This window comes from Dendrobates tinctorius, unplaced genomic scaffold (assembly GCF_039654945.1).
Source record: "Dendrobates tinctorius isolate UK_male_01 unplaced genomic scaffold, ASM3965494v1 ptg000062l, whole genome shotgun sequence".
Taxonomy (NCBI): Eukaryota; Metazoa; Chordata; class Amphibia; order Anura; family Dendrobatidae; genus Dendrobates; species Dendrobates tinctorius.
The window spans coordinates 27,700,172-27,714,920 of record NW_027361730.1 but is presented as its reverse complement, the minus strand read 5'-3'; the positions used below and the strand labels follow the sequence as shown (position 1 = coordinate 27,714,920).

The 14,749-nt window shown below is 40.2% G+C and overlaps 1 protein-coding gene across 1 annotated transcript in view; it reads left to right on the top strand.

The window, feature by feature from the left end:
- Positions 1-14,749, top strand: part of HCN4 (hyperpolarization activated cyclic nucleotide gated potassium channel 4) — a 338,377-nt gene that overhangs the window by 224,410 nt on the left and 99,218 nt on the right. The window contains exons 2-3 of the mRNA XM_073579459.1: positions 13,290-13,713; positions 14,051-14,212. Coding sequence (XP_073435560.1) covers positions 13,290-13,713; positions 14,051-14,212 — 586 coding nt within the window. The remainder of the gene's footprint in view (positions 1-13,289; positions 13,714-14,050; positions 14,213-14,749) is intronic.

Sequence of the window (14,749 nt, the reverse complement as noted above, 5' to 3'; positions counted from 1 at the left end):
CAAACCCTTCCGAAAGAGAGCTGCCAAGGCACCATCATTCCAGGTAGTAAGGACAGCCCACTTTCGGAATTTTTGACAGTACAATTCTGCAGAATCTCGACCCTGGCTCAATGCCAACAGGGTCTTTGCAGCCTGATCAATAGCATTAGGTTCGTCATACAACAACCCCAAGGCTTGAAAAAATGCATTCACATTAGTCAGAATAGGATCATCTGGTTTCAAAGAAAACGCCCAATCCTGGGGATCGCCACGCAGCAAAGAGATGACAATTTTAACTTGTTGCGCGGAGCTCCCTGACGAGTTAGGCTTCAAAGCAGAAAATAATTTACAATTATTTTTGAAATTCAAAAATTTAGACCGATCCCCAAAAAACACATCAGGACTAGGGATCTTTGGTTCAGCAGCATGTGAATGAGCAAGGTAGGCGGAAATTCCCTGCACTTCCGTAGTGAGCTGCTCCACACGATCAGACAATTGCTTTATCTCCATTGAGAAAAAAAATTCCCCCTACGGCCTCAGAGATATAGAGGAAAAAATATACACATTTTTTTTTTTTTTACAATTCTTTCCTGCTATTGCGTACCCTAGGATCTGCGGTATGGCTGGTGATTCTGTTATGAATGAGTCACCGTAGGAGGCAAAAACAGAAATACTAGCTAAGTCCAGAAAACCAGAGAAGTTGGCAGCTATCAGATTGCAGACCCCTGAACCTATCAACAACAACTAGCAGTAGCCGTGGGGGGTTCCTACGGTGCCCTAGACCCCTCGATCACAGCCGGAGAACTAAATAGCCTAAAGACAGAAAGGGAAATCTAAACTGCCCCAGAGCAGACCCCAAAGCAATAGGCAGCCCCCAACATATAATGACGGTGAAGCAAGGAGAAAAAACACTAACACAGATATAAAGATAGGCTGAGCAAATGATGGGGCCCAAGCTAACTAAATAGGACAGGATAGAAAAGCTGCTGTCTGCAATCCGCAAAAACCCTATCAAAACAAGAACCAACGGGCTGATAGGGAAGAAAGCCCTGAAGACGCTAGGCTTCAAAAAGACTATATCAGTACTCAGGTATTTTCTGAAGACAGAGCAAAAAGGAAATCAGCTCACCCCCAACAGAGAAGGGCAGAAATCCAGAAAAACAAGGCAAAACAAAACCAAAACACAAATGCAAAAAGCAGAACAGAAAACTTAGCTTTTGAGGAGCAGGAATCAGACTGGTCTCCTAGAATCCCTCAGAGAAATCACCAGCAATGTAGAAGGGTGTCGGCTGCCTTATATCCAGTCAGCAATTCCCATCACCCAGTCATCATCATCCTTCTCAGGTGCTTGGTAATCAGCCTCACTACCTTCCTTCACCAGAAGAGGGAGTTCATCAGACCTCAATGGTGAAGGGGAAAATGAACTCACAACACACAACTCTCAGAAATGCTCTGTCCTTGATTCACAGCAGAACCACTGGTTCACAAGCAAAAGGGGTTAACACTCACAAAAATGCTGGCAGCAAACAGTCTTTACAGAGTCCAGACTACTTATTTCTTCTGAGCTACCTAACGCTGCATCTCACATGGCAGTTTCTGAGCTTCTGAAAGTTTCATCTCACAGGGTTCTAGATAGCAGACACTAGGCCCCACCCCCAGCACACACAGTTTCCCGGGCAGCACCTGCTCATAGGTCCAACAGGCAAACCCCACAAGGTCCTAGTGCTCTCCTGATGTTATCACAGTTCATCCTCTTACACTGGTTGATTTCAATACCATTTGCAAGTTGAGCTAGCTTCCTTACTGCTTCTGGGTCGCTGTGCCCAAGACGTCTGTGCCATACATGGATCAAGTTCTTATGTAGATCTTGTCTAGCCCTGTACACTCTTTCTTTGCATTTTAGCTAATAAAGTTCATCTTGGATTTTTCCTTCTGCGAGAGTGTGACCATTCTTTGAGATGATGCAGCTGTTATCTTTAAAAGTAACTACATTCCCCTCTTGCATGAGCTTCTTTACTGACAGAAGATTGCTTTCAAGGCTGGGAACATAGAAATCATCCTTTATTGGGAGCTTTTTGATTTGTACTGAGGAAACTGGACAGTGGAGGTAGATGTCTCCTACTCATTCTTAAGTCATATAGTGACTATTAGCTAAGATGACCTTTTCTGACTTGCTTTCATTAAGGTCAGCGAAGAAATCCTTGTAATTTATCATATAGCTTCTTGCACCAGAATCTATACACCATATATGCTTTGCAGATTGGCCTGTGCTGGCATTAAATGCAGCTTCAACACATGCAGAATCTTCCTTTACAGCTGTTTTAACTCTTTGATGACTGTTCTGCTTTTTAAGATGACTCATTCTTGCTTTCCAACTTCTGCAGTCTGTTTTAAGATGGCCGGGCTTTTTATAGACAAAACATTCACGAGGTTCTCTTAGATTGCTCTTATATTTAGGGAACTCCTGTGTCTTTAATGCTGTTTCTGCTCTGGATTCATTACTGCTGCTTACATGCTGCAATTTTCTCTTGAATTCATCCATAAGCTTGCCTTTAAGATACTCTAGTGTCAGCTCATCATTTGGCTGTGCAACTAGTGAAGTCACAAGTGTGTCATAACTCTCTGGAAGACCACTTAATAGAAGTGCAGCAACATGAAAATCTTTAATTTCTTCTCCAATACCCATAAGACACTCCACAATCTCTAGGGTGTTTCTTATATAGTCCTGCGTATTCTGTCCATCACTTAGCTTAGACTGATACAGTTTTCTCTTGAGATAAAGCTTATTGCTGAGATTTGATCTTTCATGCACTTTCTGTAACTCATCCCACATCTCCTTTGCAGTTGCACTCTTGCATATATGCACAATCTGATTATCATCTACACTGAGGAAGATCATTCTTTGTGCTTTCTGATCCTTCTCTAGCCAATCATCTGGTAATGGATAAGGCACTTGTTCCTGAGTATATTTCCACGTACCTTCTCTTATGAGCAGCATCTTCACCTTGAATTTCCAGGACTGGTAGTTCTGGTTAGTGAGGCTTGGCATATTCCAACCGAGATTTAATAAGAAAAATAACATATGCTTCCTTCAATCACATTTTTTCTGATAGAGCTTTGCAAAGTAGAGTAAGATTCTTTTCAAACCAGACATACAGACAATTTGAGATGTGCCTTATTGGACAAGGAAATCTTAAAGGCTAATTGATGAACACAAATCATGAAAGGCATATTAATTATTATAGTCATCGTCTGTCTGATAATGTTTTAGATACTAATCAGACACAATTCAGGAGACTAAGATGCAGTATTCCATCACTTATAATACAGTCATACGATCAGCCAGAAGACATTGTCATCTAGGTGGCTGTGCAAAAATAAGTATACCTTTAATTGAAGTATAACAAACTTCAATTTGATGGTGTGGTCCCTTAGTGATCTTTGCTGTATGTTGCAAGTACTTCCAAATTAGGGTTGATGCTTCTCAAAGGAAGAAAATAGTAATAGTGGTATCAAATAAAACAATTCTGGTCCCATGATGCACAGGGGCCGGACTGTGCACTGGGTCTTCTCTCTGGCTGTGATTCCAAAGCTCCTCTGCCTGCATCCGGGCTTTGGATGATTTGCCTCCTCTGGAATCTCAGAAGTAGCCTGTCATTCAAAGACCGGAGGCAGGTGAAGGGTCAGGAAATCACAGATAGGGAGAAGAAAACCCAGTGCACAATCAGGCCCCTGTGTACCGAAAACTAATTAGCAGAAAACATCATACAATGAGTAAAGAAGAGTTCACTAAAGGTATCAATTTAATCTGTGTTACAGCACCATTGCAGCCATGTTTTTACATTATAAAATCATGCTGAGAGGTTCTCTTTAAAGACAATAAATGACAAGAATGGCAGATCTAGAATAATGTATATTTTGCCTCTGCATTGTATACCTGTATTTTGTGGCTTTATGTCCCTTGTGTCCAATGATTTAGTAAATCAGTCTCTGGTATTTATTGGATTAATGCACAGTTTTCCTAAAAAATTATCACATCATCAATAGCTGGGAAATTAAATTTGTATGCCTAAGCACATTATCTGCAGAAGCAAGGACCAGATGGGAGCACATGACCTGCGATGCCACAGAGTATAGTGCTAAAAAGACAGGTTGTGTCATGCCAAGAAAACTGTTTTCATGCTGTATAAACAATAGTCCCAAATTTCATCATTCACATGTACAAAAATCTGTCTACACTCAAGCTCCACGCCTAATTAAAATGTCTTAATTAAAGAAAGCAAGGTTATCTTACATCATCAATCTCCATATTTCTTGGGAATTGATTATCTCCCTTTCATTCTGTCTTTATTAGCTGTGTTTTTTATGTAAATATGAACTGATTGTGAATGCTACATCATGATCTGTATCCTTATGTGACAAAACACTGTTTTGGTTTGATAAAGAAAAAAACAATCACAATAACTCTAATTCTTAGCATGTCACATGTACTCAGGATTCTGCTTTGTATATGTTCTTCAGTCCTCATATTGGAAAAGCATGATTTATTTTATTGGAATCTTTTATATATTCAGTGCTCAGCATAAATGAGTACACCCCATTGAACAGTAAGATTTTAATCAATATCTCACTGAACAAAAGAACAAGTTCCCATATTTTGACAAGACTGAGATTCACAGAATATTAACCCCTTTCCTACATTGGACGTAATATTCCGTCCATGTGACCTGGGCCCTAAGTCCCATGGACGGAATATTACGTCATAGCGATCAGCGGAGCCCACGTGGTGAGCGCCGCTGATTGCGGCCGGGTGTCAGCTTATTATCACAGCTGACACCAGGCACAATGTGTCAGGGGCAGTCACGAACCAACCCCGACACGTTAACCCCTTGCACACCGCGATCAAACACGATCGCGGTGTACCGGGGGTTGAAGGGAAGCATCGGGAGGGAGGGGGCACCCTCCGTGCTTCCCTGAGCCCCCCACAGCAGCGCAATGTGCAGCGCTGCTGCGGGGGGCTCTTTCCCTGCAGGTCCCCGGATCCAAGATGGTGACGGGGACCTTCGGGGGCCTGCAGGGAGCTGACTTCTTCAGTGCCTGCAAAGCGCAGGCATGAGGAAGTCTGCGTCTATGCCTGTGAAAGATCGCTGATCTGTCACAGTGATCTGTGATGTGACAGATGAGCGATCTGTCACAGGACAGTTATGTCCCCCCTGGGACAATGTAATAAAGTTTAAAAAAAAAAAAGTGTAAAAATAATTTAAAATAATCGCTAAATAAATTAAAAAAAAAATATTCCCTAATAAATTCATTTTTTGGAAATAAAAAAACAATAAAAGTACACATATGAGGTGTCGCTGCGTCCGTAACGACCCACCCTATAAAACTGTCCCATTAGTTAACCCCTTTGGCGAACCCCTTAAAAAATAAAAATAAAAAACAAAGCAAAAAATAATAATTTATTATCATACCGCCAAACAAAAAGTGAAATAACGCGCGATCAAAAATACGCATATAAATATTCATGGTACCGCTGAAAACGTCATCTTGTCCCGCAAAAAACAAGCCACCATACAGCATCATCAGTGACAAAATAAAAAAGTTATAGCTCGCAGAATAAAGCGATGCAAAAATAATTATTTTTTATATAAAATTGTTTTCATTGCATAAAAGCGCCAAAACATAAAAAAAGACCTAAATGAGGTATCGCTGTAACCGTACTAACCCAAAGAATAAAAGCGCTTTATCAATTTTACCGCACGCAGAACGGTGTAAACGCACCCCCTAAAAGAAATTCATGAAACGCTGGTTTTTGTTCATTCAGCGTCCCAAAAATCGGAATAAAAAGCGATCAAAAGATGTTACATGCCCGAAAATGATAGAATGAAAACGTCAACTCGTCCCGCAAAAAATAAGACCTCACATGACTCGGTGGATCAAAATACGGAAAACTTATAGCTCTCAATATGTGGTGATGCAAAAACTATTTTTACAATAAAAAGCGTCTTTTAGCGTGTGACAGCTGCCAAACATAAAAACCGCCATAAATAGTAAATCAAACCCCCCCGTTATCACCCCCTTAGTTAGGGAAAAATAATAAAATTAAAAGAAAATTTATTTATTTCCATTTTCCCATTAGGGTTAGGGCTAGGTTAGGGCTAGGGTTAGGGCTGAGATTAGGGTTAGGGGTGTGTTGGGGTTAGGGTTGGAGTTAGAATTGGGGGTTTTCCACTGTTTGGGCACATCAGGTGCTCTCCAAACGCAACATGGCGTCTGATCTCAATTCCAGCCAATTCTGCGTTGAAAAAGTCAAATGGTGCTCTTTCCCTTCCAAGCTCTGCCATGCGCCCAAACAGTGTTTTACCCCCACATATAGGGTATCAGCCTACTCAGGACAAATTGGAAAACAACTTTTGGGGTCCAATTTCTCCTGTTGCCCTTAGGAAAATAAAAAATTGGGGGCAAAAATATTTTTGTGGAAAAAAAATATGATTTTTTTATTTTCACGTCCGGGCGTTATAAACTTCTGTGAAGCACTTGGGGGTTCAAAGTGCTCACGACACATCTAGATAAGTTCCGTGGGGGGTCTAGTTTCCAAAATGGGGTCACTTGTGGGGAGTTTGAATAGTTTAGGCACATCAGAGGCTCTCCTAATGCACATGACACCCACCGACCATTCCATCAAAGTCTGCATTCCAAAACGTCACTCCTTCCCTTCCGAGCCCCGACGTGTGCCCATACAGTAGTTTTCTCCCACATATGAGGTATCAGCATACTCAGGACAAATTGGACAACAACTTTTGGGGTCCAATTTATCCTGGTACCCTTGGGAAAATAAAAAAATTGGGGACTAAATGATCATGTATGTGGAATAAATATGATTTTTTTCTTTTCACGCCCGGGCATTATAAACTTCTGTGAAGCCCTTGGGGGTTCAAAGTGCTCACCACACATCTAGATAAGCTCCTTAGGGGGTCTAGTTTCCAAAATGGTGTCATTTGTGGGGGTTTCCACTGTTTCGGTACATCAGGGGCTCTCCAAAGGCAACATGACACCCGCAGACCATTCCATCAAAGTCTGCATTCCAAAACGTCACTACTTCCCTTCTGATCCCCGACGTGTGCCCATACAGTAGTTTTCTCCCACATGTGAGGTATCAGCGTACTCAGGACAAATTGGACAACAAAGTTTGGGGTCAAATTTCTCCTGGTACCCTTGGGAAAATAAAAAAATTGGGGACTAAATGATCATGTTTGTGGAAAAAATACGATTTTTTTATTTTCACACCCGGGCATTATAAACTTCTGTGAAGCACTGGGGGGTTCAAAGTGCTCACCACACATCTAGATAAGTTCCTTGGGAGTTCTAGTTTCCAAAATGGTGTCATTTGTCGGGGGTTTCCGCTGTTTTGGTACATCAGGGGCTTTCCAAACGCGACATGGTGTCCGATCTCAATTCCAGCCAAAAACGTCAAATGGCGCTGCTTCCCTTCCGAGCTCTGCCATGCACCCAAATAGTCGTTTACACCTACATATGGGGTATCAGCGTACTCAGGACAAATTGCACAATAACTTTTAGGGTCCTGTTACCCTTGGAAAAATAAGAATTGAGGGTGAAAAGATCATTTTTGTGGAAAAATATGATTTTTTAATTGTACGGCTGTACGTTATAAACTTCTGTGAAGCCCTTGGGGGTTCAAAGTTCTCACCACACATCTAGATAAGTTCCTTGGGGGGTCTAGTTTCCAAAATGGTGTCATTTGTGGGGAGTTTCCACTGTTTTGGTACATCAGGGGCTTTCCAAACGCGACATGGTGTCCAATCTCAATTCCAGCCAAAAACGTCAAATGGCGCTGCTTCCCTTACGAGCTCTGCCATGCACCCAAATAGTCATTTACACCTACGTATGGGGTATCAGCATACTCAGGACAAATTGCACAATAACTTTTAGGGTCTTGTTACCCTTGGAAAAATAAGAATTGAGGGTGAAAAGATCATTTTTTGGAAAAAATATGATTTTTTAATTGTATGGCTGTACGTTTTAAACTTCTGTGAAGCCCTTGGGGGTTCAAAGTTCTCACCACACATCTAGATAAGTTCCTTGGGGGGTCTAGTTTCCAAAATGGGGTCACTTGTGGGGGTTTCCACTGTTTAAGTACATCAGGGGCTCTCCAAACGTGACATGGCGTCCGATCTGAATTCCAGCCAATTTTGCATTGAAAAAGTCAAACTGCGCTCCTTCCCTTCTGAGCTCTGCCATGCACCGAAACAGTGGTTCCCCCCACATATCAACATATCAGGTGTCAGCGTACTCAGGACAAATTGCACAATAACTTTTGCAGTCCAATATCTCCTGTTACCCTTGGTAAAATAAAAAAAAATTGAACCTGAAGTATTTTTTTTGTGAAAAAAAGTTAAATGTTCATTTTCTTTAAATATTCAAAAATTTCCTGTGAAGGACCTGAAGGGTTAATAAACTTCTTAAATGTGGTTTTGAGCACCTTAAGGGGTGCAGTTTTTAGAATGGTGTCACTTTTGGGTATTTTCTATCATATAGACCCCTCAAAGTGGCTTCAAATGTGATGTGGTCCGTAAAAATAAAATGAGAAATCGCTGGTCAACTTTTAACCCTTATAACTTGCTAACAAAAAATAATTTTGGTTCCAAAATTGTGCTGATGTAAAGTAAATATGTGGGAAATGTTGCTTATTAAGTTTTTTGTGTGCCATATCTCTGTGATTTAAGAGCATAAAAATTCAAAGTTGGAAAATTGCAAAATTTTCAAAATTTTCACCAAATTTCTGTTTTTTTCACAAATAAACACAAGTTATTTGAATGAAATTTTACCACTAACATGAAGTACAGTATGTCACGAGAAAACAGTGTCAGAATCACCAAGATCCAAGGAAGCATTTCAGAGTTATTACCTCATAAAGGGACAGTGGTCAGAATTGTAAAAATTTGCCCGGGAGTTAACGTGCAAACCACCCTTGGTAGTGAAGGGGTTAATTTAACCCATATCATGAAAGTAAAGGTAATAATATAACTTTCATTACAAAATCTTCAGTTTTACTCACCTTAGTTGATGCGAAAATGACTACACTTCACATCAAAAACGACTACATCCAGTATTTTGTACAACCTTGACTTTTATGGACAGCACGAAGTCTTCTAGGCATGGAAAGTTGGCGACATATTGCAACTTCTATCTTTTTTCCATTCTTCAAAAAGTACCTCTTTTAGAGCCTGAATATTGGATGTAGAGTGATGCTCAACTTTTCTCTTCAGAAATCCTCATACGTGTTTCGGTTGGGTTCAGATCAGGAGATATATTTAGCCATTGATTCATGTTCACCCGGTTCTTCTCTAAAAATGCAACAGATGTGTGTATTGGATTGTTCTCATATTGGATAAGTGCACGTCTACCAAAGGCATGTAGTAGTGGTAGCAGCTTCCCTTTCAATATAGAGCAGTACATCTGTGAATTCATGATACCAGCAAAGCATCAATGAAATGTAGCTCCCCGACACCTGCAGAACTCATGAAGGCCCACATAAGGATGTTGCCACCACCATGTTTCACTGTAGGCACCATGCATTTTTCTAAATTCATTATTCTAAATGCATGGTACCTACAGTTTAACATTGTGGTAGCATTGTCTTTATGTGGGGCTGCATGAGTTCTATAGGTGTCAGGGAGCGACTTTGTGATCTTAAAAATGATATGTAAGTTTCTATTAATAGTTAAATGCACCACCAAAAGAAATTATTGCAAATAAGCATTACATATGTGAATATTCACTGTATAACTACAACTTCCTACTAATAAGCATGAATAAACACAATTTAAACCCTTTCTAACCTTTGACGTACTATTCCATCCATGTGTCCTGGGCCTTAATGCCCATGGACGGAATAGTACGTCATACGCGATTAGCCGTGCTCACGGGGGAAGCGCAGCTGATCGTGGCCGGGTGTCAGCTGATTCTCACAGCTGATACCTGGCACTAAGTGCCAGGAGCGGTCACGGACCGCTCCCGTCACTTTAACCCCTGGCAAACTGCGATCAGACATGATCGCAGCATTCCAGGAGCAGGCAGAGGGCTGTCAGCTCTGACAGCCCCTCTGCCTTTGCATCGGAAACCCCACGGCATGACACAGGGTACCGATCGCTCCCATGGTAACCCGAAGTTGTCTTGACGACATCTGGGTTACCAGAGCTCAGAGGCTTCCTGTCATGCGCAGTGCATGTCAGGAAGTCTCTGAGGTTAGTGAGAAATTACATGCAGCGCTGACAATTTTTTGCAATAAAAAGCGTCTTTTAGAGTGTGACAGCTGCCAAACATAAAAACCTGCTATAAAAATAGTAAATACGTAGTAAATCAACCCTCCTTTATCATCCCCTTAGTAAGGGAAAAATAATAAAATAAAAAATGTATTTTTTTCCATTTTCTCATTAGGGTTGGGATTAGGGTTAGTGTTGGGGCTAAAGTTATGGTTAGAGTTGGGGCTAAAGTTATGTTAGGGTGGGGGCTAAAGTTATAGTTAGGGTTAGGGCTAAAGTTATAGTTAGGGTTGGGGCTAATGTTATGGTTAGGGCTAAAGTTATGGTTAGGATTGGGGTTAGAGTTGGTATTAGGGTTAGGGGTGTGTTAGGATTAGGTTTGTGGTTAGGGTTATGGTTACTGTTGGGATTAGGGTTAGGTGTGTGTTGGGGTTAGGGTTGGAGTTAGAATTGTGGAGTTTCCACTGTTTAGGCACATCAGGGGCTCTCCAAACGCAATATGCGTCTGATCTCAATTCCAGACAATTCTGCGTTGAAAAAGTCAAATGGTGCGCCTTCCCTTCTGAGCTCTGCCATGTGCCCAGACAGTGGTTTACCCCCACATATGGGGTATCAGCAAACTCAGAACAAATTGCACAACTTTTGGGGTCCAATTTCTCCTGATACCCTTGGGAAAGTAAAAAATTGGGGGCAAAACGATCATTTTTGTGAAAAAGATAAGATTTTTTATTTTTACGGCTCTACATTATAAATTTCTGTGAAGCACTTGGGGGTTCAAAGTGCTCACCACACTTGTAGATAAGTTCCTTAGGGGGGTCTACTTTCCAAAATGGTGTCACTTGTGGGTGGTTTCCACTGTTTAGCCACATTCATGGGCTCTCCAAACGCAACATGGCATCCGATCTCAATTCCAGCCAATTTTGCATTGAAAAGTCAAACGGCGCTCCTTCTCTTCCGAGCTCTGCCATGCGCCCAAACAGCGGTTTACATGCATATATTGGTATCAGCGTACTCAGGACAAATTGTACAATAAGTTTTGGGGTCCAATTTCTCCTGTTACCCTTAGTAAAATAAAGCAAATTGGATCTGAAGTAAATTTTATGTGAAAAAGTTAAATGTTCATTTTTTTGAAACATTCCAAAAATTCCTGTGAAGCACCTGGAGGGTTAATAAACTTCTTGAATGTGGTTTTGAACACCTTCAGGGGTGCAGTTTTTAGAATGGTGTCAGTTTTGGGTATTATCTATCATATAGACCCCTCAAAATGACTTCAAATGTGATGTGGTCCCTAAAAATAGTGGTGTAAAAATTAGAAATCGCTGGTCAACTTTTAACCCTTATAACTTCCTAAAAAAAAAAATTGGTTCCAAAATTGTGCTGATGTAAAGTACATGTGGGAAATGTTATTTATTAAGATTGCAAAGTTTTCAAACTTTTTGCCAAATTTACGTTTTTTTCACAAATAAACGCAATTCATATCAAAGAAATTTTACCACTATCTTGAAGTACAATATGTCACGAGAAAACAATGTCAGAATCAGTGGGATCCATGGAAACTTTCAAGAGTTATTACCTCATAAAGGGACAGTGGTCAGAGTTGTAAAATTTGGCCTGGTCATTAACATGCAAACCATCCTTGGGGGTAAACGGGTTAAAAAATGTTATCCAATGAGAAAATATTATTTTATTAATACATCATGATATAAATAACTGAAAATACTTACAGAGGGGAAAGAAACACACAAAAAGACTATTTCACAGTGAAACATATAAAGAGTGGGTATAATAAAATTACAATTCTAACTTCCCTAAGCAAAATAATAGATTTGTATAGAGATATAGCAACTAGGTCGATAAGTGTACATAAAGAAAAACGGAGATTCAAGTGGATTTGTAAGCTATAAATATGAAAGAACCTCAGTAAAAATAAAAAAACAGACTTACCAAAAGCAGAGAATAACACAAAGTAGAAACGCCGCAGGACTCAAAGTTTTTGGGAGTCCTGGGTTGTTTCTACTCTGTGTTATTCCCTGCTTATGATAAGTTTGTTTTTTTATATTTACTGAGGTTCTTTCATATTTATAGAATACAAATCCACTTGAATCTCAGTTTTTCGTTATGTATATTTTTTGACCTAGTTGCTATATCTCTATACAGATCTATAATTTTCCTTAGTGAAATTATTCACATTGTAATTTTATTATACCCACTCTCCGTACGTTTCACTGTGAAAGTCCCTTTGTGTCTGGTCTTTACCCCTCTGTATGTATTTTAAATAATTTTTATCATGATGTATTTTTAAAATTATATTTTTTATTGTATCAGTAGTTGATGCTTTTTAGCAGTTCATTTTCCTCAGTGGCTGCTCCTTACCTACTATTTGGCTCAGCTCAATTAATTTATTTTTGAAGATACAACTTTCAAACAATTCCTACAGGGAGTCTGAGTCACAATTCCTGCCTCATGATTGGTTAAGGCTGCTGCTCTGACACTACAGGGAGAGATGATTTCTCTTATATCAAGGATAGAAAGGTAAACAATGCTTAACCATTAGTAAGAAAAAGATGGCCATTAAGTAAGTGGTGCATATATGCTATTGTAGTAGAATGAACCTTAGTGATCCTTGAAAGTCACAATAACGTCTTGCTACTATCTAAATATGCAATTCTTATAAGTATCGAAACCCTACCTTTTCATGTTAAAAGAACTTCTCAGCATTGTAAAAGCATAAAGAGAATTATATAACTATTGACCTCGCTATAACTCCTGATGCTCTGATTTCACTTTTCTTCAGTGATTAATGATTTGTTGGTCTCACCCTTTTAAACCAGCTTGTCCTTCTATTATGTTTTTGTCTTGAAAGTGAAGGACACACTGGAAAGGAATACAAAGGATGATCCTCTGTGTCTACCACAGCTCTCATGAGAATGAGCAAGAAAATGTGGTTAGAAACTGGATGACATGCACACATAATTTAATTTGTCATTCCAATACTTGATCTATAATACTATGTTCTTTTCTTTATAGGTTTTACTGGGACCTAACAATGTTACTGTTGATGGTGGGGAATCTGATCATCATTCCAGTCGGTATCACTTTCTTTAAGGAGGAGAACACACCTGCTTGGATTGTGTTTAATGTTGTCTCGGACACTTTCTTCCTTGTGGATCTGGTTCTGAACTTTCGCACAGGGATTGTAGTAGAGGACAATACAGAAATTATCCTAGAACCACAGCGTATCAAGATTCGGTATCTAAAAAGTTGGTTTCTCGTGGACTTTGTATCCTCCATTCCTGTGGACTACATTTTTCTTATTGTTGAAACACGAATTGACTCAGAGGTTTATAAGACTGCCAGAGCCTTACGAATTGTACGCTTCACTAAAGTGCTCAGCTTGCTTCGACTCCTGAGACTTTCCAGGCTTATCCGTTATATTCACCAGTGGGAGGAAGTAGGTTCAAGTATATCTATATTTTTTTCAATTTCGTTTTGCTACAATATAGCCTTTGGGGAATTTATCCTAAAATAATACTGTGGTGTTATAGTTTTTTTTTTTCAAGAAATACAAAATTGTACTGTTAAAATACTGCCTTTTAGGTGACTGAATCTAGCTTTACGATTTTCATTGTTTCCACTGCTTTTGCATAGTTGCACAGCATTAATTAAAAAGACATCCCCATTAAATCCTCTTTAATTTATGTACACGACAATTGTTATTTCCACCCTTATCACTATGCTTATGATTATCTTATTATCCATGTTTCTGACTCTTATATTTTATTTTTTAGATCTTCCACATGACATATGACCTGGCAAGTGCTGTGGTTCGCATTGTAAATTTAATTGGCATGATGTTACTTCTTTGCCACTGGGATGGCTGCTTACAGTTTTTGGTACCCATGTTGCAGGAATTTCCTGATAATTGCTGGGTTTCATTGAACCGCATGCAGGTGAGTATAATGAGAAGTTATCAGGTGGTGTTTTGGTACTTTAAAGGGTTATCCCCTGCGAATAGGGGATAACTTGCTGATAGCTTGGAATCTAACTACTGGGATATCGGCAATCCTGAGAATGGGGCTCTTCATATCTGTCTTAGGCTAGGTTCAGATTTATGGATGTCAGAGCTGCGGAGGGCTGCGTAGTTCCTCCATGAAGCTCCGCCCACTTCCACACCTCCATTTACCTCCGCCTATGTCTGCATGTGGCCTGCGTACCTATCTTTAACATTGGGTAAGCAGGCCATGCTGATGTATGCAGATGCGTCCTCATGCGTCGCTTTGACGCTGCGGCGACTGCAACAAAATGCAACATGTTGCATTCAACGCAAGTCGCCGCAGCATCAAAACGACACATGTGGACGTATCCGCATACATCCGCATGGCCTGTGTACCCAATGTTAAAGATAGGTACGCAGGCCGCATGCAGACGTAGGTAGGGCTGAACGGAGGAGGTGCGGAAGTGGGCGGAGCTTCATGGAGGAACTACGC